The 23,410-nt window shown below is 36.9% G+C and overlaps 1 protein-coding gene across 8 annotated transcripts in view; it reads left to right on the top strand.

Moving 5' to 3' along the window:
• The window catches only part of CFAP54 (cilia and flagella associated protein 54), a 298,472-nt gene that overhangs the window by 110,586 nt on the left and 164,476 nt on the right, over positions 1 to 23,410 (top strand). For all 8 annotated transcript variants that reach the window (XM_070454137.1, XM_070454138.1, XM_070454135.1 and 5 more), the window contains 9 exons: positions 32 to 146; positions 2,128 to 2,217; positions 3,005 to 3,131; positions 8,861 to 8,975; positions 9,471 to 9,571; positions 14,641 to 14,871; positions 17,197 to 17,339; positions 19,240 to 19,421; positions 20,953 to 21,180. In XM_070454137.1, coding sequence (XP_070310238.1) covers positions 32 to 146; positions 2,128 to 2,217; positions 3,005 to 3,131; positions 8,861 to 8,975; positions 9,471 to 9,571; positions 14,641 to 14,871; positions 17,197 to 17,339; positions 19,240 to 19,421; positions 20,953 to 21,180 — 1,332 coding nt within the window. The remainder of the gene's footprint in view (positions 1 to 31; positions 147 to 2,127; positions 2,218 to 3,004; positions 3,132 to 8,860; positions 8,976 to 9,470; positions 9,572 to 14,640; positions 14,872 to 17,196; positions 17,340 to 19,239; positions 19,422 to 20,952; positions 21,181 to 23,410) is intronic.

Below are 23,410 nucleotides of genomic sequence, written 5' to 3'. Positions count from 1 at the left end.
GTATGTTCTGACATTTAACTAATGTTTCTAGGCTTCTTCCAAGAAGTCTTGCAAGAATAAGAAGCCACAGCAGGTATTAGTACCTGAAAAAATAAATGAACAGCTGGTTTTATTGGAGACACATCTACTCAAACTGACAAAGCAATGTAATCTATTATTTTTCTTTCTGTATACTTCTGTTTAGCATTTTGTTTTTTTTAAATAAGAAAATATTTTGTTAAAAGGATTAGAATGAGATTAGCATTTGGTAAGCCCTTTAAGGTTTATGCAGTACTTTTACATTATGTCCTTAATCCTAACAATACTCTGTTAATAAGGGATTGCTAACCCGGTTTTTTACAGATGTAGCTCATAAAGATTAAGCGGTTTATTTAGGATTACATAGTTGACTTGGATTTGAGCTTAAAGCTTCTCATTCTAAAGCAGAATTTCTCAACCTCGACAATATTGCCAATTTGGGCCAGATAATTCTTTGCTGTGGGGGACTGTCTTAGGCATTGTGGATGTAAAACCGCATCTCTGGCCTTTGTCCAGAGATGCATAGCACACCATCCCCTCAGGACTGTCTTCCCTAGCTCCGCCCCTCACCAGCCCAGGCTGTGATGCAAATGTAGGCAAATGTAGAAGCGGAACACAGCATTGAGAATCACTGTTCTAAAGGCAGAAAAGTCACTGAGAACTAAAGGGATAGTGTGAGAGGTGTTAATATACGAGTGATTTGAACCATGTGAAACACTCAAGTGAAACTGGTTTTAGTCATTGTGCTGGATCGTAATTTAGTCATAGACCAAAATGCTGACACGGCGATTGGAGTTTTGGGGTTTGCATCTTGGAAATCTGATTAAGAAATTGATTTAATTTCTGGTGATGACAACTGTTCTCACATTTTTAAGAAGCAGGACTTCAGACCTTCTAGAAGAACAAAAGAGTACCTAAGTTTCTCTCATTAGGAGGTTCCCCTTTTGGCCCCTTGGTTTTTGGGAAGTAACTGCCCTTGTAGAATTCTGTGTCCCCATCTCACCTTGCTGACTCTGTGCCTCAGTTATATATAGGTGGTTGTACTGTTTCAGAATTCCCTGACTTGAATCTCTCACTTTATTTAAACACACTCCGTGTCTCTGTCTCCAACTGAACTTATGAGTTGAACCCAATGCTCTATTATTCACATAACCTATAAACCTAGTTTTGGGAAAGCTGTAATTGCCTGGTTACATATAAAAATTATAATTCCTTAAATTATAGAAAGGGTTCTGGAAATGTGAAGGGTTCTGGAAATGTGAATTACTTATTTTCACATTATTACCCCTTCCACATTTCACTAAGGAGCGCAATGTGAAGTTACTAGCTAAACAATAGGTTCAGTAACAAAGCAATAATAAAAATAACAGTGTTATACAGTGGTCTCTGTGTACCAAGAACTATTTTAAGTGTTTTTTTCATATTAAAACTTATATAGTTCTTCTATAACAGCCATATGAGAAAGGTACTATCATTATCTCATTTAAAGATAAGGAAAGTGAGGCACAGAGAAGGCAAGATAACTTCCCAAGGTCTCGTAACTAAAATGTGTCAGACTTAGGGACTTCCCTGGTGGTCCAGTGGTTAAGACTCCACGCTTCCAATGCAAGGGGATGGGTTCAATGCCTGGTCAGGGAACTAAGATCCTGCATCCCACATGCTGGCAGCCAGAAAAAAACTGTCAAACTGAGAATCTTAATCCAGGCTTCCTGGCTGGAGGGGCTGTGCTGTTCTTAATTTACACTTGACTGTCTTTTAAAGATAATTTTATTAACATGCACTTCAAATAATTGCAGGTTTCTGTGTCTGATATTTGTTGACAGACCATAGCTGTTAAGTAATAAAGACTCATGCTTTGGAAATTCTTCCAAAGTCTGTTTGGTAATAGACTCCTTGGTCTTTAGGGGAAAAAAATGAAAGGAAAATAATTGAATTATTGAATCTCTTAAATCTCAAAAATATGTAATTTATATTTTAAGACAAGAATTTAGGACATATAAAATGTTTACTTGGGTATTTTCCTATTTTTCACCTTCCACCAAAGGATTTTCATTTTTGGTTATTGATATTAAACAGAACCAACAATTTACTAATTCTTTTTAACCTTAGATATTACAACTGAACTTTCAGGAGCAGAAGATCCCATATTTCTTTACCCTATAGTTTTAAACTGGTCGGTCAAAGGTGCTGTGAAAGAAGGTAGGTTATCTTGTCATACATATGTTGCTTGCTCACCTTACTGCTGAAGATCTTTTATTCTGTGAATTCTTTTGTTGGCAGAAGATTTCAGGTTCTTACCCATTCAGAATAAAGCGGACTCTTGATTGTCAAGTAAGGGAAGAGACCAAAATAGGTACATGATTTAAAATCTGAAAATATGGAACCTTGATGTTGACTTATTTTGGTAATTGGTGTTGTGTTGTTATGAAGCTTACAAAAACTAGGAACTGAACAATGTATTAGTGATTTTTAAGCTCAACTGTGAAGAAATAGCAGCATTATTGTTTATCTCAGAGTGAAATATAATAAAAATTAGGATGACTAGTTATTCTGGCAGTTATTAGCAGTATATTTCCCCCTACCTAGTCGTATGTTAGGGAACTTTTAGGAAATCTTTCAAACACTGAGATATTTGGAAAATAAATGAAACTTAGACTATAAAGGAATGTTTGATCATAGGAAAACAATAGTCTCACCACATTTACTCCTATACATTTTTAAAAAGTAAGAAATCTAGGAAGAAGTTAAGGGACTTTCCTGGCAGCCCAGTGGTTATGACTCTGTGCTTCCAGTGCAGGGACCGTGGGTTTGATTCTTTGTTGAGGAACTAAGATTCCATATGCTGCGTGGCACAGGCCAGAAACAGCAAAAAAATCAGGTTAATAAGCTTGCCTGTTAGAACAAAATGACTAATAGCAATAGTATCCTTTCAATGCCATTAACCAAGTGTATTGGTGATTATGCATGAATTTCCTTGTTTTCACAGTGATGAAATTTAAGCAGAGACCTAGATTCCTGGAATTCTTTACACAAGTTATGCAAAAATGTATGCATGATGAAAAATTTCAACTTATGGTGGAGATAACAAATCCCATCTATGACTTCTTGAAAAGGTACTGTAATATTTGTTTTATTAGCATTAACAACTTTAAAAAATGAGTAAAATTGTTCCTTAAAGATACATGGTGTGATTGTGAGTTAGTCACTCTGTTGTGTCTGACTCTTTGCTACCCCTTGGACTGTAGCCCACCAAGCTCCTCCATTTATAGAATTCTTCCAGGCAAGAATACTGGAATAGGTTGCCATTTCCTTCTCCAAGGGATCTTCCTGACCCAGGGATGGAACCTGGGTCCATCCTGGGTCCAGGTAGATTCTTTACTATCTGAGCTACCAGGGAAGCTCTAAAGTCATATAAAGTGGATGAAAAAGAGAGTGGTGTCTATGCAGTTAAAACAGGCATCTAGAAGGTGGTGAGTATCTGTGTCCGGGTAAATAAATAAATACACATAAAAATGTCTGTACACCTGAATAAAAGAATAATAGAGCATGTTCATATTTCTAGTAGGAAATAAATTATCCCTTTTGCTATTGAGACATGTTGGATGATTGAATTTCTAGGCCATTAGCATCTCTCACACAAACTTTGGGGTTCAGTTATTAATTTTTTCATCCAGTTTTATTGAGATATGATTGACATACAGCACTGTATAAATTTTAAGGTGGGTGACATAATGATTTGGCTTATATACATCATTGAAATGATTACCACAGTGGGTTTGGTGAACATCCATCATCTTATATAAATGCGACATTAACAAAGCAGAAAAATTTTTTTTCTTCCTTGTGGTGAGAATTCTTAAGATTTGCCCTCTTAAAAACTTTTATTTATAACATGTAGCCTGCATGTTGGTTACCTTTATCATGTTGTACATTGCATCTCTAGCTGTTCTTTGCCTTGTAACTGGGAGTGTGTACCTTTGGGCTGTCTTTAGCAATTCCCCTCCCCCTCTCTTCAGTGGAGTCCCATTTGTTTACTAATGCTTTCTTTCCTTTAAGGTGTCTACAACTCATTTTAACAGGTTAAAATGATTGCTTGCTTTTGCTTTTGTTTCCCTTGCCTGAGGAGACATAGCCCAAAAATATATTGCTAAAATTCATGTCAAAGAGCATACTGCCTATGTTTTCTTCTAGGAGTTTTATGGTTTCAGGTTCTTCCCTTTAAGTCTTTAATCCATTTCGAGTTTATTTTTGTGTATGGTGTGGTTTGAAGTCTGGTTTTGGCCATGTACTATGCTTTTCTAATTCTCCACAGTAGCAAGCAGTTATCCCTTGGGACTCCCATATGTATAGTGAATGGAGTTCCTCAAATAGAAGTAGTACAACTTTAAAGTTAACCCTTTTATTCACTAAGCCCAAATGGCTCTCTCTGCCCCCAAAGAAAATTGTGTTTTGTGCCAACTAGTTATGAGAGATGCCAAATGAATCCAACTTTTCTTCCAATAGTTGGGTTTTGATTTTAAAACTGGACATAGGTCTAATCTATCTCATTGTAGGAAAAACATCAGTAACACAAGATCTACTTTAAAAATGTCAAAGAGGAACATTCTCATAAAAACCTACAAAGAAATATTCTTCCTAAAATAGGCACTTCATTTATTAGAACAAAAGCTTGAGATACATGTGCTTCATATTTTCAAAAGATGAAAGAGGAAATTGCTTTTGTTACATGAAAGCAGACCATTGTAATGAGACAGCTGGACAGAATTAGAAAGTCCCACCAAATGAACTAAACGATAGCCAAAATGAGAACCTTGGAAGCTGTGAATAATATTCTTGATACCAAAGAAAATCAGAAGGCACTTTCAATGTGCCCTAAAATTTGGAGGGTGACCATGGAGGTCCGACTGAAGAAGAATAGATAATCTGAAACACAATAAGTGTTTGAGACCAGCAGTACAACAGAAGATGTGAGTTTGGAGACTGAGCAGTGTAAGTCAAAGGTAATGGTTTCAATATTTAAGGCTGGGCAGATGTTCTAGGATGCTCTTCAAGTCAAGAAGTATAGAGGAGGGGCAGAAGTAACTCCTTGATTTCTACTTTGCTGGTAATGTCTATTTTCTTTTTGTATTTGTATACCTGACATATTTTTGCATGAAGAAATTGTTTTCTACTTCAACAGACAAATATGCAGCAATATTTTCTTCCAATTTTTTAGTTTCACAGTTTAGATTTAGTGTTTTAATCCATATGGAATTTATTTTGGTGTAGGGATTTAGATTAAACTTTAGGATTTGTTGTCTTTAAATTTTAATCATTTGTCTTGGGAACATTTAAAAGTAATCTCTTTGTACTTATTTTTAATGCTACCTTTTCACACTGGTGATTCTATTAATAATGCGTATAAATCACAATGAAGATATTTCATGAATTTTTATGTTCTACATAATAAAAAATCAAAGTATATGGAAATAACTGATGAAAAGACAAGGCTAATTTGATAGAAAATAATGATATTGAGAGTTTAACATGATACTTAAAAAGAGATAGGGACATAGAAAATGTACATAACTAATAAGATTAATTTAATATATATAGCCAACTGACACTAAACACCCTTTATATTATAACACTTATTAAATTTTAGAAAAGTAATTTTTAAACTGCAAAATAAATCTCAATAGATCACCTAGCCTAAAATTTGTAAAGATCACATTCATACAATGCAATTGATACAATAAAACTGAAATATTATAATAAAATAAATTACTGGTATATATAATTGTATATAATATATAAAAAGAAATCTAAAAGTATAGCACATGAAAATCATGCTAGTGAGAAGCCCAATATCAAATGTATTCAAAGCAGTAAAAACAAATTTTTAGCTTTAGAAGCTTCTGTTACTTACTAAAAGATGAAAATAAAATTAAATTAGCTTTTATTGAACTCGAGAAATTGGTAAAATAACAAAATAAATGTAAGACAGCAGAAAGAAGAAATAGAATATGTTGAAATTAATCAATTATAAATTGGTTTTAAAATAGTCCAATGGTAACTGCTAGGTTTAGTCTTTGAAGATATGAATAAATTAGGTAATCTTCTGGCCAACAAAATAAGAAAAAGTGAAATGTAAGTAATTGAAAGAGGAAATAGTCATAAATTTGGAAGTTGTTAAATTTTAGAAAACAATGTATGTAATTTAACATGAATCAATTTGAAAATCTAACTTAAAGTGATGATTATCTGGAAAATTTTTAATTATATGAATTTATTGAAGCAGTAAAAAATTTGGAGAGATCAAAAACTTTTTAAGGCAAGTTCTCTCATAGGAACAAATAATTTTGTTTTACATAAAGCTGCTTCAGGGCTTCCCAGGTGGCTCAGTGGCAAAGAATCTACCTGTCAATTCAGGAGACACAGGAGATGCGGATTTGATCACTGGGTGGGGAAGATCCCCTGGAGTAGGAAATGGCGACCCTCTCCAGTATTCTTGCCTGAAGATTCCATGAACAGAGGAGCTTGGCAGGCTCCAGTCCATGGGGTCACAAAGAATAGGACATGACTGAGCACACACACTTCAGAGTGTAGTTGTGGTTTCCTTGTAAATTTTTACAGCAGGCTCTGATAACACGTGTCAAAAGAGAATAAAAAGGTAGAAAATTAGAGGTTGACTTTATTTAGAAATATACAGAATCAAAATAAAACACTAGCTTATAAATTTAGCTGTGAGAATCTAGATTTTGTTCTCAATATATCATAAGAAGTCTAAATATAATTGTCACTAGTGGTCAAAGGAGTTTTTTGTGCTGAAAAGTCATGTCGTGAAGTTCAGCAGCAGCAATTCCTAGAAAATTAGAAGATTTTCTGTTAAAATATGCAGCACCACACAGAAACCTATTATTCCTCCTATCTTTTAATACCATTCTGAACATCATTGGCAGTGCCTTAAAGTAAGAAATAGAAATTAGGATTAGAATTCATATGATTATCATATGATAGGGTCCCCAAAATGTTTGCCAAATGAATTCCAAGGTGAAGTACTCGGAAGATAGAAGGATTGATATCTGCAAATTATTATTATTTTTAACTTAACAAGTTAACTAAAAACTATCAGAACTAACAATAGAATTCCATAGGATGGGTAGATGCAAAATCAGTGCTTTGCCATGTCAACTAGAAAGTATAATGGAAAAATGATTCTGTTGTTGTGAAGTACAGGATTAAGTTTATCAGAAATTGTGAGGGGATTTAGGCTAATATAAAGAAGACCAACATCTTTTCCAAGAGGTATAAAAAAAATGACTGGAATAAATGGAGATTCATTGTACATTACTTGATGAGCAGATGGAATATTGTAAAGATTTCTATTATTCTCAAATTAATTTATTGGTTTAATGCAATTCCAATCAGATTAGTTTATATGGAATGGGCTAGAATAATGAAATATATTTAAAGAATAAAAAAGGGTGAAAAGAGAGGCTTTTCTGTCAGATAAAGTATAACAGAGTTGTATTTATGAATTAATAGGCAGACAGTCATTGGAAATCAATGTTTTGGGCCAGAAGCAGGCATGACGTATGTAACCAAAACAATGAATAAGCCATGAAATCAAAGATCAATAACATTGATTATATGAAAGTTTAGAAATATTATTTTTCAGAACACATCATCAACAAAATAGAAAGCAGTCAGAGCTAGGAGAAAGCATTGTATGAAGAGGTGGAGGAGCGGAGGAGTTTACTCAGTGGAAGAGCTTTCTGCAGAGCATGGAGGAGATTGCTGAGAGGATGGGGAAGATGGGGCTCCATAACCTGCTCTTCTTCCCAGCTCTTTCTGGAATAACAGCAATAAAAGCATTCTGGTGTGGTGGGAGAGGTAGGAGGCAGAGGACAGATCAGGCTGGTTGGAGAACAGCAGGCAACTAGGCTCAGAATGTAAGCACAGACGCGATTCCCGTCTCCCACTGATCAGTGGTCCAAGCTTTGTGTTCTAGTTCAGGCAGACAAAACGTTTGCCAAAATGAAAGCCAGCTAGGGGAAAGGGAGAACATTGAATATTGTTGGCCGTTGGCATACATTCTGCATCTAGGCATTCAGCCAACCATGGGTGGGAAATATTCGAAAAAAAATTCAAAAAAATTCCTGAAAGTTCCAAAAAAGTAAAACTTGAACTTGCCACACTCCTGTCTACTATGTACATAATATTTATGTTGTATTTACAGTTATTTATACAGAACTGAACTAATACAGAATTTGCATTGCATTTTAAATGATTTAAAGAGATGATTTAAACTATATAGGAGGATGTGTGTAGGTTATAATAACATGCCATTTTATATAAAGACTTGAGCCTCCTTGACTTTTGGTATCTGAGAGGGTCCTGGAACTGAGCCCCTGCAGATACCCATGGGTGAGTGTAGTAATCTAAAATGCTTAGCTCCTGTTCATGTCCGAAGGTGGTAGTGGCTGGGAGCTTGCACATGAGGGAACTAAAGGGACTGAAGTCAGTTGGAAGCAAGATATCTTGTTTAGGGTCACTCGGTTTTAAAGGAAAGTGTTCACTTTTTTTTTTTTTCAGTTCGATTCTGTTCCTTCTACATCATATCAATACTTCAGCTCTCATCACATTTGATGTTATGATTTACATTTTGCTCTTTTGAGAGGCCAGCTATTCCTTGATGGGACTGGGAGTATGACAGTCTCATTTATGCATGGAATGCAACCAATTTTGGAAATGCTTCTAGAATAATTTCAGTGACAATACTCATTAAAGATTTATTACTTTGGGGTAGTTTTGCAAAATCTTGCATATGCTTTTAACTGACTTTATTTTTTTGTAATAGGAGGAATGAGTCCCTTCTCGGAATGAAAAAAATGAAATACAAGGATACTTCTTTGTCTAGAAAGGCCATCAAACCTGTGAAGAAGTACAGAGCTGCAGTAGTGGAGATCGGAAAAGTAAGTTTCATATAAATTTTGAATTTTCAATTAGTGAACTTAAGAGATTTATGTATCTAGAGATGGTTGGCTGCACTATAATTTATTATAATATTAAACAGAAGATAATACCAACAAGCATAATCTTATAATTATACAATATACTTTAATTCTTAAGTTATATGGATATTTTTATAATCTTCTTTTATCTATGGTGGTACTTCTGTTACTTTTGATAAATAATTTTAATTGAAGGGCATAAAGAAGTCACTGTTTTAATGTCAAGAGATAAGCATTAGAATACAAGTAAATTATGTTGTACTTGGAGAAGGCAATGGCACCCTACTCCAATACTCTTGCCTGGAGAATCCCAGGGATAGGGGAGCATGGTGGGCTGCCGTCTATGGGGTCACACAGAGTCGGACACGACTGAAGTGACTTAGCAGCAGCAACATGTTGTACTCAGATTTGTGTTCAGATTTTAATTTGTAACATTTTTTTATCTCCTGTGTTAAGACTACAGAAATGAAGCCAAAAAGAAAATCTAAAAGAAAGGAAACTCTAAGAGAATTTTTGAATAAAAATCCTTTTATTTCTGAAATGCCGGAGCATGAAAGGTATTGACTGATAAATTAATTAATGTTCACTTGAGGGTTACATGTGTTATGCATTATTTTAGGCACCAGGGATACACTGGTAGACACAACAGATAGGATCACTGCCATCAGTGAGCTTACATACTAATTTATTATTAGTACTAATAATACTAATTATTCCTTCATCTTCTTTATTTAAATTATGGTATAATTTAGGTGAGTATAGAAAATAATATAAAAAATGAACATGTACTCAATATGCAATGTGCCATATAAAACGTTTGGAACGCATTTCTGTCCCCCCTCTATCCCAGTAGTAATACTATCCAAAACCTGGCATTTATCATGCTTATGAGTGGCTTTATACTTCAATTATATATATGTGTATACCCGTAAAGAACATGTGGTGTTATTTTTTACAGTTTGTTTTGCCAATATGCTCTTATTCCTCAATATTATGTTTGTGAGATTTTTTTCATGTTGATTATACATAAGTCCTGTCCACATTTCCATTATGTAAACAGTGCTACAAAGGACATTCTTATATACATCTCCACATGTATATTTGAGAATTTCTGGGGTAAATACATAGGAGTGTAGTTTCCAGGTCATGAACATTTTAACATTTCTAGATATTGCTAAATTGCTTTGGAATTTTCATCAGTGGTATGTCAGGTTTCCATTATTCAGCATCTTTCCTGATACTTACTATTATTATCAGATTTAAAAATTTTTGTGTACCTATGAGCTGTGAATTTTTATTTCTTTGACTATGAATGAGTTTAGGCAGCTTTTCATATTTGTTTAAACCCTAGGGTTTTCTATTCTCAAGACTGCTTGTTTAGATCCTTTGCTCATTTACAACTTTTGTTTTCTCATTTATTTTTAGAGGTTTGGATACTAATGCTTTTCCCAGATGTCATTCATCCATTTGCATTTTCAAGGTCTTCTTTTTTAAATTAAAAGCTATAATTGTTAATGGGATCAAAGGTATCAGCATTTCCTTTTATTATTTTTGAAATTTTTCTCTGAGTAAAATATTTTCTTTTTCATTGTAAATATTTGATTTTACAATTGGGGATTTCATCCAACTCGAATCAATTTTTGTGAATGGTAAGAGAAAGAGTGTCTCTCTCCCCTTTTTAAGTTTCATTATAGCCAATTGAATAACTCTTTTTTTTGAGTAGTCTATTCTTTCATTTTTGTCACTTAGCAAGTTGTCATATGTATCAAATTTAGGAAATTGTCTTTGATTTCTTGTTTTCTAAAAATTTTCTTCTGATTGTGTTCAATTTTGCTGAATATTTTTCCACTGAGATTTTTTTCTCTTTTAATCTGTGCAAAGTACATTAGTATGTAAATGTTAAGCTGTGTGCCGTGTCTTTGTCTCACACCTTTGACTCCAATGGGGTGTCTTCCGAAACCAACCGCTTCTCAGGGGGTTGAGACAAGACAGTGGAGTGGAAGGGCCTCAGGCTCACCTCCTCCCTCGGGCTCACCTCCTCCCTCGGGCACACCAAAATCACAACTGCAGAACAACCGTCAATAAATAAAACTGGAAACTGCCCCCAGAGATATCCTATATCCAAAGATACAAAACCAACCAATTCTCTGACTCCAACTGAGAGAACTGAGACCCTCATACACCCTTCACCTCGTTTTCTCCTAGTGGTAACACTTGTAGAACTATAGCATAAAAATCCAACTCAATTCTCTCTACCTGGAGACAGCCTTAGCCCCACCAGTTGAAGGACCCTGCCCCACCTGTGGTGCCAGCCACAAATAGGATGGCCAGGCTACACACGTTTCTGTTGCTTCTATTCCAACTAGGGGGTTCCCATGACTCCTCTTCCCCTCATTCAGGTCAGTAATTTGCTAGAGTGGCTCACAGAATTCAGGAAAATATTTTGCTTATGTTTACTGGTTTATAATGGATGCAAATGACTAGCCAGATGCAGGAGTTCATAGGATGATGTCTGAAAGGGTCCTGCGCACAGGAGCGTCTGTCTCTATGGAGTTGTGATGTGTCACTCTCCCAGCATGTGGATGTATTCACCAACCTGGAGGCCCTCTGAACTTCACTGTTAATAGGTTTTTTAAAAAACCTAGTCTGCAGTTAATCTCTCCAGAGACTGGGGGTTGAGACTGAAAGTTCCACTTACTCATCATGTGTTTGATTTTTCTGGTGACCAGCCTCTATCCTGAGGCTCTCTAACAGCCAACCCTGAGTCACCTTACTAGACTCAGGTGTATTCCAAAGGAATTCATCGTGAACAACATGAGACTCCTGTCACTCAGGAGATTCCAAGTTTTAGGAGTTCTATACCTGAAATAAAAGACAAAGACCAAATATATATATTTTATTACAGCATTCTAGGTCTGCCCACATACATTCATCTTTTTACCCAATGACTCAGTTTCTTTAAGATGAATAGCCAATTTGAGTCTGTGATATTTTTTTTGAGTTCTTTTTGATGAATTCCATTTTTTAGGAGATTATCCATTTTACCAAATTTTCAAATTTATTCATAAAATGTTATTATGTTTTCATGTTATTCTTTGAATCTCTGCTATATCTACAGTTACACACTGTATTTCATCCCTAACTTCATTGATTTTTGTCTTCTCTCATATTTTTGTGATTTATCTTGCCAGAGGTTTGTCTACTTTTCCCCCCATTTTTTCAAAGAGCCAAATTTTGTCTTTGTCAGTCCTCTTTATTGTGTTTATCTTCCTTTCCCTTAATTTTTGCTTTTATACTTACTTTTATACTTACTACTTCCCAGTTCCTTTTTTAAAACAGCTTCACTGAGACTTAAGGCAAGCAAAAAATGAGTTTTCCTTCTACCGTCCTAAGTTCTCCAGCTGGAACTTGGTAAAATTAGACTAACAGAAGAGTTGGTCTGTTTCTAACTGTTTAGAAGAGTTTATCTTGTTCTAGAGAAAAAAAGAAGGAGTTTATTAACATTTGCTTATGCATGGGAGAACTCAGTGATGAGTAACTCAAAGGGGTAGTTAGGATTTGGGCTTATAGGGCATCTTAAAAAGGACAGTGAATTTACAGTAGCATGACCAGGGGTGTAGGCTTTCAAGAGCAGCAGACTGTGGTAGAAATATGAGAGAAAACTAATGGAGTAAGACTTGTTTGGGCAGGTCCATCCAGGTGCTGTTTTCCCCTTTTCCCGGTCATAACATTTCCCAGGAGAGGAGTTTTATGGTATTCTTCATCTTTTTCAGAAGTTTCTATTTTCCCTCACATAAGGGCATCTCCAAGAAGGCATCCTTCTGCATCTATTGATTCTCATTTACCTCCAGCTCAAAATAATACTGACACAAAAGCGAGAGCTGTCTCCTTGCACCATCCCACCCTCTCTAGCAGGGAAGATGCCTCTGGTTCAGTCACTCTCCTTTGCCTCTTGAGGTGACTTAACCATCTCACATGGAAAGATCCCCTGGAGAAGGAAATGGCAACCCACTCCAGTATTCTTGCCTGGAAAATCCCATGGGTGGAGGAGCCTGCTGGGCTACAGTCCATGGGGTCACAAAGAGTCAGACACAACTGAGCAACTTCACTTTCACAGCCATCTCACACAGGAAAAAGATTGACTTTTATTTTGGAAACTATAGTTTTAATTTTTAGGATTGAGGTATTTAAAACATTTCTGTTTGGAAATCGCGTAACATTACCAAGACAACCAAGTGAAGCGAAGTGAACTGAAAGTCGCTCAATCGTGTCCGACTCTTTGTGACCCCATGGACTGTAGTCCATGAAATTCTCCAGGCCAGAATACTGGAGTGGGTAGCCTTTCCCTTCTTCAGGGAATCTTCCCAACCCAGGGATTGAACCCAGGTCTCCCACATTGCAGACAGATTCTTTACCAGCTGAGCCTCAAGGAAAGCCCAAGAATACTGGAGTGGGTAGCCTATCCTTTCTCCAGCATATTTTCCTGACCCAGGAATTGCACCAGAGTCTCCTGCATTGTGGGCAGATTGTTTTGCAGGCAAATTCTTTACCAACTGAGCTATCAGAGACGCTAACCAAAGATAACCAAACAACAGCAAAAAGCTCAAAAAACCTTGGATTAAAAGGAAGTCAGTCACCAACAAATAGAGAATAACTCCACACTGAATGATAATATCAACACTGCATGTCGAAAAGAGTTTCCTTCCTTCCTTCCTTCCTCTATTCTCTAGAATATCTGTCCTTCCAGTGCAGCGAGGTCGACCTTCCTTCCTTGCATCTGTCCATCCCTATTTCCCTTCCTTTATTTCTCTGTGTGTGTGTGTTGACTCAGATTCATACTTGTTATCTATTAAAGTGAGCAAGATTCTTTAACTTACAAATTGAGATCTTTTTCCCCCCTTTTTCAGTATAAATCCGGGAGAATGAGGCAGCAGCATCATCAACTGTTTAAAAAAAAAGATTAAGTATTTTGAAGAAATAAAGTCATGCCATATAAACAATTATGTAACTATGAAATTAGATGGGCTACTTTGAGATTTTGATAGAAATAATTTGAAACAAACTGAACATATATTATCCTTAAAGTCTGAACTATTAGCCAAAACTTGAGATATTCGTGTTTTTCAGAGCACATTGGGTATATGGATGTATGAAGTTATTGCATGTAGAGTTGACTGATGTTTTATTTCCTCTGTAGTCTAGATAATGATAGGAAAAATTTGGCTCCGTTGTTTTTCTTTTCCTTAAGGAAAAGAACAGAGAAATGATTTTCTTGTTTAATATTAAAGTTAGTTGATGAATGTGAACATTACCTTATAATTTGGTTGTCTAATCTCAGTGGCCTTTGGGTGACAGAAGAAAAGCTGTTTCGTTTGGGCCTAGGACACAGACAGCAGAGAGAGCCGAAGGCAGGCTGTAGTGTCCTTGTCCTCAGTGTTTATCCTCATGCCTTCCTCATTGTCCTGCTTTACACGTTTAGCACTAAGGAAATGACAAATAAGCCAGAAACATTTGCATAAGGACAGTCAAGTGATTTCTTGCTGTACTTTGTACAAACAGGGATCATTCTTTGTTATAAAATGTCTAGAATTTCTTGTAATTGCAAAACTTCCTTTTCCCTGGACAGAAAAAAGAGAGCCGATGTTCGAAAAGTAGCATATCAATTCCTGGTGGAAAACTTGAATCCTTTAATATTAAGTTATGTTAAAAAGAAGAGGTTCCATCAAATATTTCTTGAGGAGATGCCCTGGAGAGCTCAGATGAACCTGTATCTGGCAAGCGCACACTTCAGCCTCCTTTTAACAAAGCTAGGGGAACATACAAAGATAAAATTTGGTTCTTCACCGATAATGGTCAGGTATAGTATATTGTCAATGAGTACTGTTTTAGTCTCAAAAATATGGATCGTATTTGTATGTGCAGGGCTCCAATGAGGTTGGAGGTAACTTAAAGAGGTTCACAGAGTGCTTTGAAAATTTCTTATCTCAGGATCTTTCCCAAACAAGTGCTGGATATAAGTACTTATGAAGTGCTAATTTGCATACATTTGAATATGCTATTCAATATAGCTTTCAGGGAAAGGAGAAAGTGAATTTTCCAAGAGAAGTTTAATATTAATTGTATCTCTGCATGCTCAGTCTCTCAGTTGTGTTTGATTCTTTGCTACCCTGCGGACTCGAGCCTGTCAGGCTCCTCTGTCCATGGAATTTTCCAGGCAAGAATACAGGCGTGAGTTGGCATTTACTTATCCAGGGGATCTTCCCAACCCAGGGATCAAACCTGCATCTTCTGCATTGCAGGCAGATGCTTTTACCACTGAACCACCAGGGATCCCCCAAAATATTAGTAACCAAAATATTAGTAGGCTTTAGGCACATCTGTGTTTCATTAGAGGTATATTTTAAGCCTCCATAAACACAGGCTATACTTTCTTATATAATTTACACTTTCTGTCATTAATTCAGAAGATACTTTCCAGTTCTTGTTTATTTTTGGTTAAAGTACTAGAGGAGATAAAATGGGAGGTAAAAATATAAGATAAATACATAATACGGAATACCATGTAAGCAGAGTTAACTTTATGTAACCAGAGCTTTTCATTTAAAAAAACTACTCATTGAAGGAATTTCCTGAAGTCTGGTTATTAGTACTGCATGCGTTCACTGCACAGGGCACGGGTTTGATCCCGGTCAGAGAACTATGATCCAACAAACTGCATGTCGTGGTGGTTTAGTGGTTAAGTTGTGTCTGACTCTTTGTGACCCCATGCACTGTAGCCCACCAGGCTCCTCTGATCATGGCAAGAATACTGGAGTGGGTTGCCATTTCCTTCTCTAGGGTATTTCCCAATCCAAGGATCGAACCTTGTGTCTCCTGCTTGACAGGCAGATTCTTTACCACTGAGCTACCTGGGAAGTCCAATGCAGCCAAAACCAAAACAAAACCCTCATTGAGCACTTACTAGAAACAAGGTACTGAGGTAGGCGTGAGGTGCATTCTGAGTTGAACAGGATCTACAAGTTGGAATCTGGTAGAGTGGCTCACAAATGTTCACAAATAATAGTCAATAAAGGTAAAAGGTGAAGTACGCATAAAGTCTTTGTACCTGGGAAGGAGGCTTTCTACTGGCTAAGACTGCCAGAAGAGGTTTCACGAGAAAAGCTACTCGGCCTGAGTCCTGATGGACAGGCAAGATTTAAAAATGGGCAGTAGGCAAACAAGCTTTCCGGAAAGATGGAAGAACGAGTCACAGCCCAGGAAGGAAACTCAGGACAGGAGCCCCTAGTGGTCTGACCAGAGTCTAGGGCATCTGAAAAGGAGAAATGATCAGAAGAGAAGGTCAGTACCAGTACATGAACAGTCTTAACTGTCTATAAATCTGAATTTTAATTTATATATCATGGGAGATTATTAAGGTTTTTTTTTTAAGCAGGGCTATGATAAGAAATTTTTCTGATAGAAAGATACTGGATGGATTGGAGGAAGGAGAGACTAATAATGATAGGGATATGAATTAAGAGGGTATTTATTTCAGTAATCCAGTGATAAAATATGCAGGTTGAAATCTGCAAGGAACTTGAACCCAGTTTCTGTTTCTCCAGAGTTTTGGTTAAAATAAAATTCTGGTCTATGTGGGCTAGACCAGGTTAGCATTTAGAAAGTACTTAGATTTCTTGACGGAGAAAACTTTTAGCAGTGTGACCCATTTTTGAGGCTCTGAAAAGGAGAAGAGTTCAGATCAAATGGGCTTCCTTATTATCCTCTGGACGTGGAGAACTGTTTTCATCTGACTGTCCAGTCACACATGACCATTCATGCAGCATTACTTGGCAGCATGACAGTTAAACAATGACTGAAAGTCTCAGGCAGTAAAGACTCTGCCTGCAGTGTGGGAGACCCGGGTTCAATCCCTGGGCTGGGAAGATCCTCTGGAAAAGGAAAGGGCAACCCACTCCAGTATTCGTGCCTGGAGAGTTCATGGACAGAGGAGCCTGGTGGGGTACAGTCCATGGGGACACAAAGAGTAGGACACGACTCAGTGACTTTCACTCACTCGAATTTGTATCAGGGTAACTTGGTGCTAAATCCAATTTCACTAAAACATTTATTTATTTATTTAGTATTTGACAGAATTCAGTTTTGCTTCTATTGTTTTTTTAATGAGTTTTTTTTCCCTTTGCAGTTTCCGATCATGTGACCCTACTATGTTCTCACTGTATAATTCAGGAACAGTACTGCCAACAGGAAAATTGACTCTAGAAAACTATAAAGGGATGCTTGATTTCCTTCTTACAGCTAAAAAAAGAAAGGCTCACTTACCATCAGGTAAAATAAATGCGTTATATACTATCAAATTGTCTTTAGATATTTTTATTCACAAGTGGAACACACACATACACAAACACATGTTCCCTGACATGCACCCCAACAGACACTGAGTTATATGGATCATTTTCCAGTGACAGGAATTTTGTTGAGTTGTGGTATTTTGCAGAAGATTCTTATTTGTTCTATTTTTTTTAACTTACTACATTTTTATAACATCACATATGTTTGGAAATATTTATATTGAATTTTCCCCTACCCCAATTTGCCCATTCAACAAATATATTGTTCTTTTAAAAATATTCATAGCCTTCAGTGGCCAAAGTAAGGGAAAACTTGCTCTCAGGTGATGAAGGCTTGGATGAGGCAAAGTTGGTGAAGATGGAGAAACACAAACAGACTAAGAACACCTTTTGGAGGTAGAACCTATGGAATCCATTCAGAACCTGTGCTGAGTATCGATGATATACCATGCCTGGTTCTAGGCCCTTTGTGTATTCACTCACTTGGTCATTCAACAAATGTTAGCCCTGCCTGCTCTCAAATGTTCAATCCCTGGGTGGGGAAGATCCCCTGGAGCAGGAAATGGCAATCCACTCCAGTATCTATGCTGGGAGAATCCCATGGACAGAGGAGCCTAGTGTACTACAGTTCATGGGGTCACAAAGTATCAGACATGACTGAAGCGATGGATCATGCATGCAAGTTTCAGGAAAAATTCCACCAAACATTCTGCTGCAAGCAGGCATGACAGCATCATTTAGTTGCTTTCTAGTTGTACTCAGGATCTTGCCTTAGGATCTTCAGTCAGCACCTTCCATGAAAGTTTACTCCACGATGAATGAGATAATATTCTATTGGCAGGACCAGCCAATACTGTCTCCTGGTCAGGTGACAAGGGCTCCCAAGAGGTGGAGAGATGTGTGTGAGCAGGGCTGTCTGTCTGGATGTTGCACTGACACTGTTCCTGAGAGGTCACCTGCCTTGAATACCACTCATTTCACGAGCGACCATTTATCTCCAATATCTCTGTTATTACAAACCCTCTTACATAGGTTTTTTTAAAATGACACTTTAAATGCTGTATGGCTTATTCCTGGACAAGCTATTTCATATGCTGGTTAACTCTCCCAGGAGTTTTGATTCATATTTGAGGTACTTGACATGCTTTTTAATTTCTTCTGGGGTACAGTTTTACTGGTACCTGCATTCATTGTATGACTATTAAAGTATTTAAAAGTAAATTCCCTAGACATAGAAAGAGTCCAAGTTTTCATATATAGACTACTATATACATGTATGTATATATATATATATCTATATATCTTCTTGAGTTTTCTTTTCAACTAGCTCCCTAAGACCTCCTATGAAATTTACAATAGATTCTGCAATTGAGACTTAGCATTTAGTGCAGAGTTCTAATAAGAGAATGTTTGTGGCAGAAGTCCTCCGCAGTTTTCACAGCACAGCAATGGGAGGGTGAGTGATCAGGGCCGCTGCCCTGCCTAACTGCAGGGATCCTCCTCATCTCCCAGTGTATGTGTCCAGGGAATAGCCTGTTTGGAGGGAAATTAAGAAAGAGTGGGATCCTGTCATTCTTCTCCCCTGAAACATGACATTCCTGCCTCTGCATCATTCCTTTGGTCAATCACCTTTGCCTGAAATGTTCTCCATACTCTTCCCCACAGCTAAATCACAATTCACCCTTAAGAGCTAACCTAAGCACCTCCTTCTCTGGAAACTTTCCCTGGTTCATCACATCCATAACAATTCTCTCCTTTCTCCAAAGTAACGTAGCAGTTGTTGTCTGAATTATTCATTTGATGCTAGTCACCTATTGAGTTTTCTGAAGCTTAACTCTCTACTTTCAATAACTTTATACTTTATTTTTATACTGTAGATGCTGAAGAATTTTTGGCATTTCTTAATTCCAAAATGAGTGATGAAAATGTTTCCAAGACCCAAACGGTTTATGAATCAGACTCTCAGTCTGGACTTAGCAGTAAAGAAAAGGATCGATCAGCAAATGTGGGTCTCTTGGATCATTTTATGAAAATCTTTTTATATTGCAGGAGAGCAATGGTAAGTTGGTCCTTCTTCTTTGTTGTAGTGGACATGAATCTCAGCCCATGAATTTGGGCATGTGTGATATATTTATTTCCTTATTATTCATAATTTTAATTTCAACAGTGAGACTAAACCTGCTGGATTTTGTGTCAATCATCTGTGAGGCTTGCCACGGTACTGAGGTCTCACACGTGGTAGAGTTGTGAGGGAGATGGTGAACCCCTTTTGTCATTAGTCATCCAATCATCCAGAGCCGAGGTGCCCTTTGTCCTTGTCTACAAAGTCTCCTTGAATATTCAGACACCCCTCTGCTGCTTTCTAGCCACACTTGAGACATGGGCTTCTCCAGTGATACCAGGGGTTCCTCTTTAGACTCTTGCTCCCTCCTGGGCATCGAATGCTCCTTTCTCTCCTCTCGGAAGGGGGAAGATCTTTCTAGGCATGGGAAAGCCCTAACCCTTCCCCCTGACCTGCTTCTACAGGCTATTTGTGTCTTCTCTCAACTGCTTTTCCCTTTTTTCTTCTTAAATGTTATCTGATAGTTTATTAAACTCAGAATAGGAATTAACTACAAAGAAATTAATTTCCTCTTTCTCATAGCAAGAAGTGGAGGTACATCAAACTTCTCAAGAGATGAGAAGAAATCTGTCCTTCTGGACAAGAAAGACTTAAGTTCCTATATTTCTTCATGGAGTAAAGAGTGGCTTTTTAAAATATGCAAAGTCATCTCAGTTCATCTCCCATGGCCATGAACAATGTATCCCATCCTCCTTTCTAGCAGCTTCAGGGCCCTGGAGGGTCTGGGTCCTGCTTACCTCTCAGAACTCAGCTCCTCTTTCCTTGGCACAGTCTACTCTCCCCTCTGTGGTTCTGAAAGCACTAAGTGTGCTTCAGACCCTCCCTCTTCAGTCCTCAGGTTCACCATCCATGCTCTGCACCTCCTGTTCTCTCAGCCCCAAATGCCCTTCTCCTCCCGATGACCCCGCCCCTCCTCCACGTGACTTGTTCAACTCAGCAATCTGGGCTCTGCTCATGTGTCACCTCCTGAGAGGACTTCTCTCCTGACCACCCGTCGTCTCACCCTTACCGGGTGAGCAGTTTCTACTTTAATTTCCTTTATGACACTTATCATTCCCTGAAATTGTACTTTGATATATCTGCTTAATAGTGTTGGATTTTCCTAATCAAAAGCAGCACAAGGTCAGGCCCAGTTTCCCTTGCTCACTGAGACATTCCCAGCGCTTAGAACAATGGGCGTGTTGGAGTCCTAGCTCATCATTTAGTAGAGTCATAACCCAGGGCAAGTTAGCCGCATGCCTCCATTTCCTCATCTGTAAAATGAGAATACTAGTGCATACTTACTTCATAGGAGTTGTTATATAGAATGTTATGTTAGCATATAAATGCCTTACCAAGGTGTCTAGCACTGTAAGTAGCATATAACAAATGGTGTTAGTTACTTTTATTACTTAGAGTGTTAGCAGAAAAGTGAAGTCACTCAGAGATCTGTAACTTTGGCATCTTTTGAATGTTGTGGTTGTCTTAGGTTCTTGCTCACCGTGGTGGCTATTGGACTCTGCTTCAGAACTGCTGTCGGGCCCTTTGGAACTTTACTCAGGAGCTACAAATACTGCATAAACAAGCAGTGGATCTATATAAGACATTTCCTATTAGCCAGGATAGTTTCCTCTGTATCTCTGTTTTACCATTCTATTTGGGAGCAGAATTACTTATTGACATGTTAATAGAACTACAGAATACTGATTCTATTGAGGTAAGAGTATTTGGGCAATTCTTTTTATTGTAGTTGATTAACAATTTTTTTTGTGTACCATACAGCTTGGGATAAGTAGAAATTTTATATTTTGCTTGAGTTGTTTTTTGGTTTGTCTTAATTTTATTTGCTTTGTTATTTGGTTCACAGTATATAATATGCACTGATGTTAATTATAAATACCTGCCTGAAAATCAGTTTCATAAATGGAAAAGAAAGTAGCATTTATTGAGCTCCAGCTTCTACAGAAACTAACCAAAATACATTTAATCTTCATAGCAATCATTTGACAGAGAAAAAAAGAGACCCTAAAACAGATCATGTAGCTTGTTGGTTGATACTTGTTTTAGTCCCTGTTCTATTTCTTTAGATGTAGAATTTACAACCATTTCAAATCTACCACACTATAATTTAAAGTATGAAAATAAAACTGAAAAAAAGCAAACCTCATATAACTTAAACACATTAAAAATTAGTAAACACATAAATATTTTGATTCATGGGGTTTATAATGTTTTCAGATGTAAAATATATGATAATGATAGTACAAAAGACTGGGAGGGCAAATAAAATGAAACTGTCAAAGTTTTTAAATTTTATATAAATATAAAATGATACAGTATTAACTTTAAGTGGAATGTGGTCAGTTAATTATACATTTAATAATCCCCCAAGTAACTGCCAAAAAAGTGATATAGCTGAAAGGCCAAATGAAAGCTAAAACTAAAACGGAAAAGTGAATAATAGTCAGTTAACTAAAGAAAGCAGAGAAAGAGGAACACAATTACATGAAACAAATAGAAAATGGCAAATAACCTAACCCAATTATATCAATAGCTGTATTAAATATAAGTAGACTAAATACCCCAGTTAAAAGGCAGAGATTATCTGGATTAAAAAAAGAAAAACGTGTACTTGTCCATAAGAGAAGCATTCTAGATATGAAGAAACAGATAGATTGAAAATAAAACAATGGAAGAATTATACTATAAAAATAGTTAGCATAGAAAGGTTGATGAGGCTATATTTACATTAGATAAAATGATCTTCAAGTCAAAAAGTATTTTGAAAGATAAAAGAGGACATTTCATAATGAGAAGAAGCTCAATTAATCAGAAAGACATACTAATCATAAATGTGTATACACCAAATAACAGAGATTCAGAATATACTTTAGACACCCAAAGCTTGAAGAACTTTCTGCTTGGTGGACACATTGATGTACCAAGCAGATCTCACGCCCTGAATCCATGGGAAGAGGTCACAGAAGTGCCTTATCCTAGACCCATCCAGACCTGGCCCATCTTGCATTTGGCTATTCTTGGGTTGTATCCTTTATAAGAACACTGTGTCAGTGAGTTCTGAGTCATTCTAGGAAATTACTGAGCCTGAGTTTACAACTGGTCAGTCAGAAGTTCAGGTGCCCCAGGACCTGTGACTGGCTTCTCCAGTGAGCACTGACCCCTTGAGCCTCTGGAGTCTGACCCTGGCTGTGGGGTCGTTGGCGTCAGCACTGATGTGCAGTACTGCTGTGGGGTCGTTGGCGTCAGCACTGATGTGCAGTACTGCTGTGGGGTCGTTGGCGTCAGCACTGATGTGCAGTACTGCTGTGGGGTCGTTGGCGTCAGCACTGATGTGCAGTACTTTGACGGAGGTTGGAAGCAAAGCACATAGTGCGTTCACCAAGATGGATTGTACACAAAGTCAAAAAAGAAGTCATAATGAAATTTAGACTTAAGTCTTAAAGAGTATATTTACTCTTTATAATGTAAAGAGCTACATTATAAACAGATTAATATAATATAGGAAGAAAAATCTTCAAATATCTGGAAATTAAACAACACAATTCTAAATAATCCATGGGTCAAAGAAGAAAACATAAGATAAATTTAAAAAATATTTAAACTGATGATAACATATCAAAATTTTGAGATGCAATAAGCCAATGCTTAGCAGGAAATTCATAGCTTTAAATGTTTAGTAAATAGGAACAAAGATATAATATCCACCATTTAAGTGTTCATCTATAGGAGCTAGAAAAAGAAGAGTAAATTAAACCTAAAGTAAGTAAAAAGAACAATGAAAATAGAAAGAAGAAAATGGTAAGAGTAGAAGTAAATTAGATACAAAACAACCCAGAAAATTAATTAAGTCAATCAATTAATCTTTTGAAAATATGATTAAGATTGACAGAATCTTAGGAATACTGATGAACAAAAGTAAGAAAAGT

Source organism: Odocoileus virginianus, chromosome 23 (genome assembly GCF_023699985.2).
Source record: "Odocoileus virginianus isolate 20LAN1187 ecotype Illinois chromosome 23, Ovbor_1.2, whole genome shotgun sequence".
Classification (NCBI taxonomy): Eukaryota; Metazoa; Chordata; class Mammalia; order Artiodactyla; family Cervidae; genus Odocoileus; species Odocoileus virginianus.
This window is presented reverse-complemented; position numbering and strand designations above follow the sequence as displayed.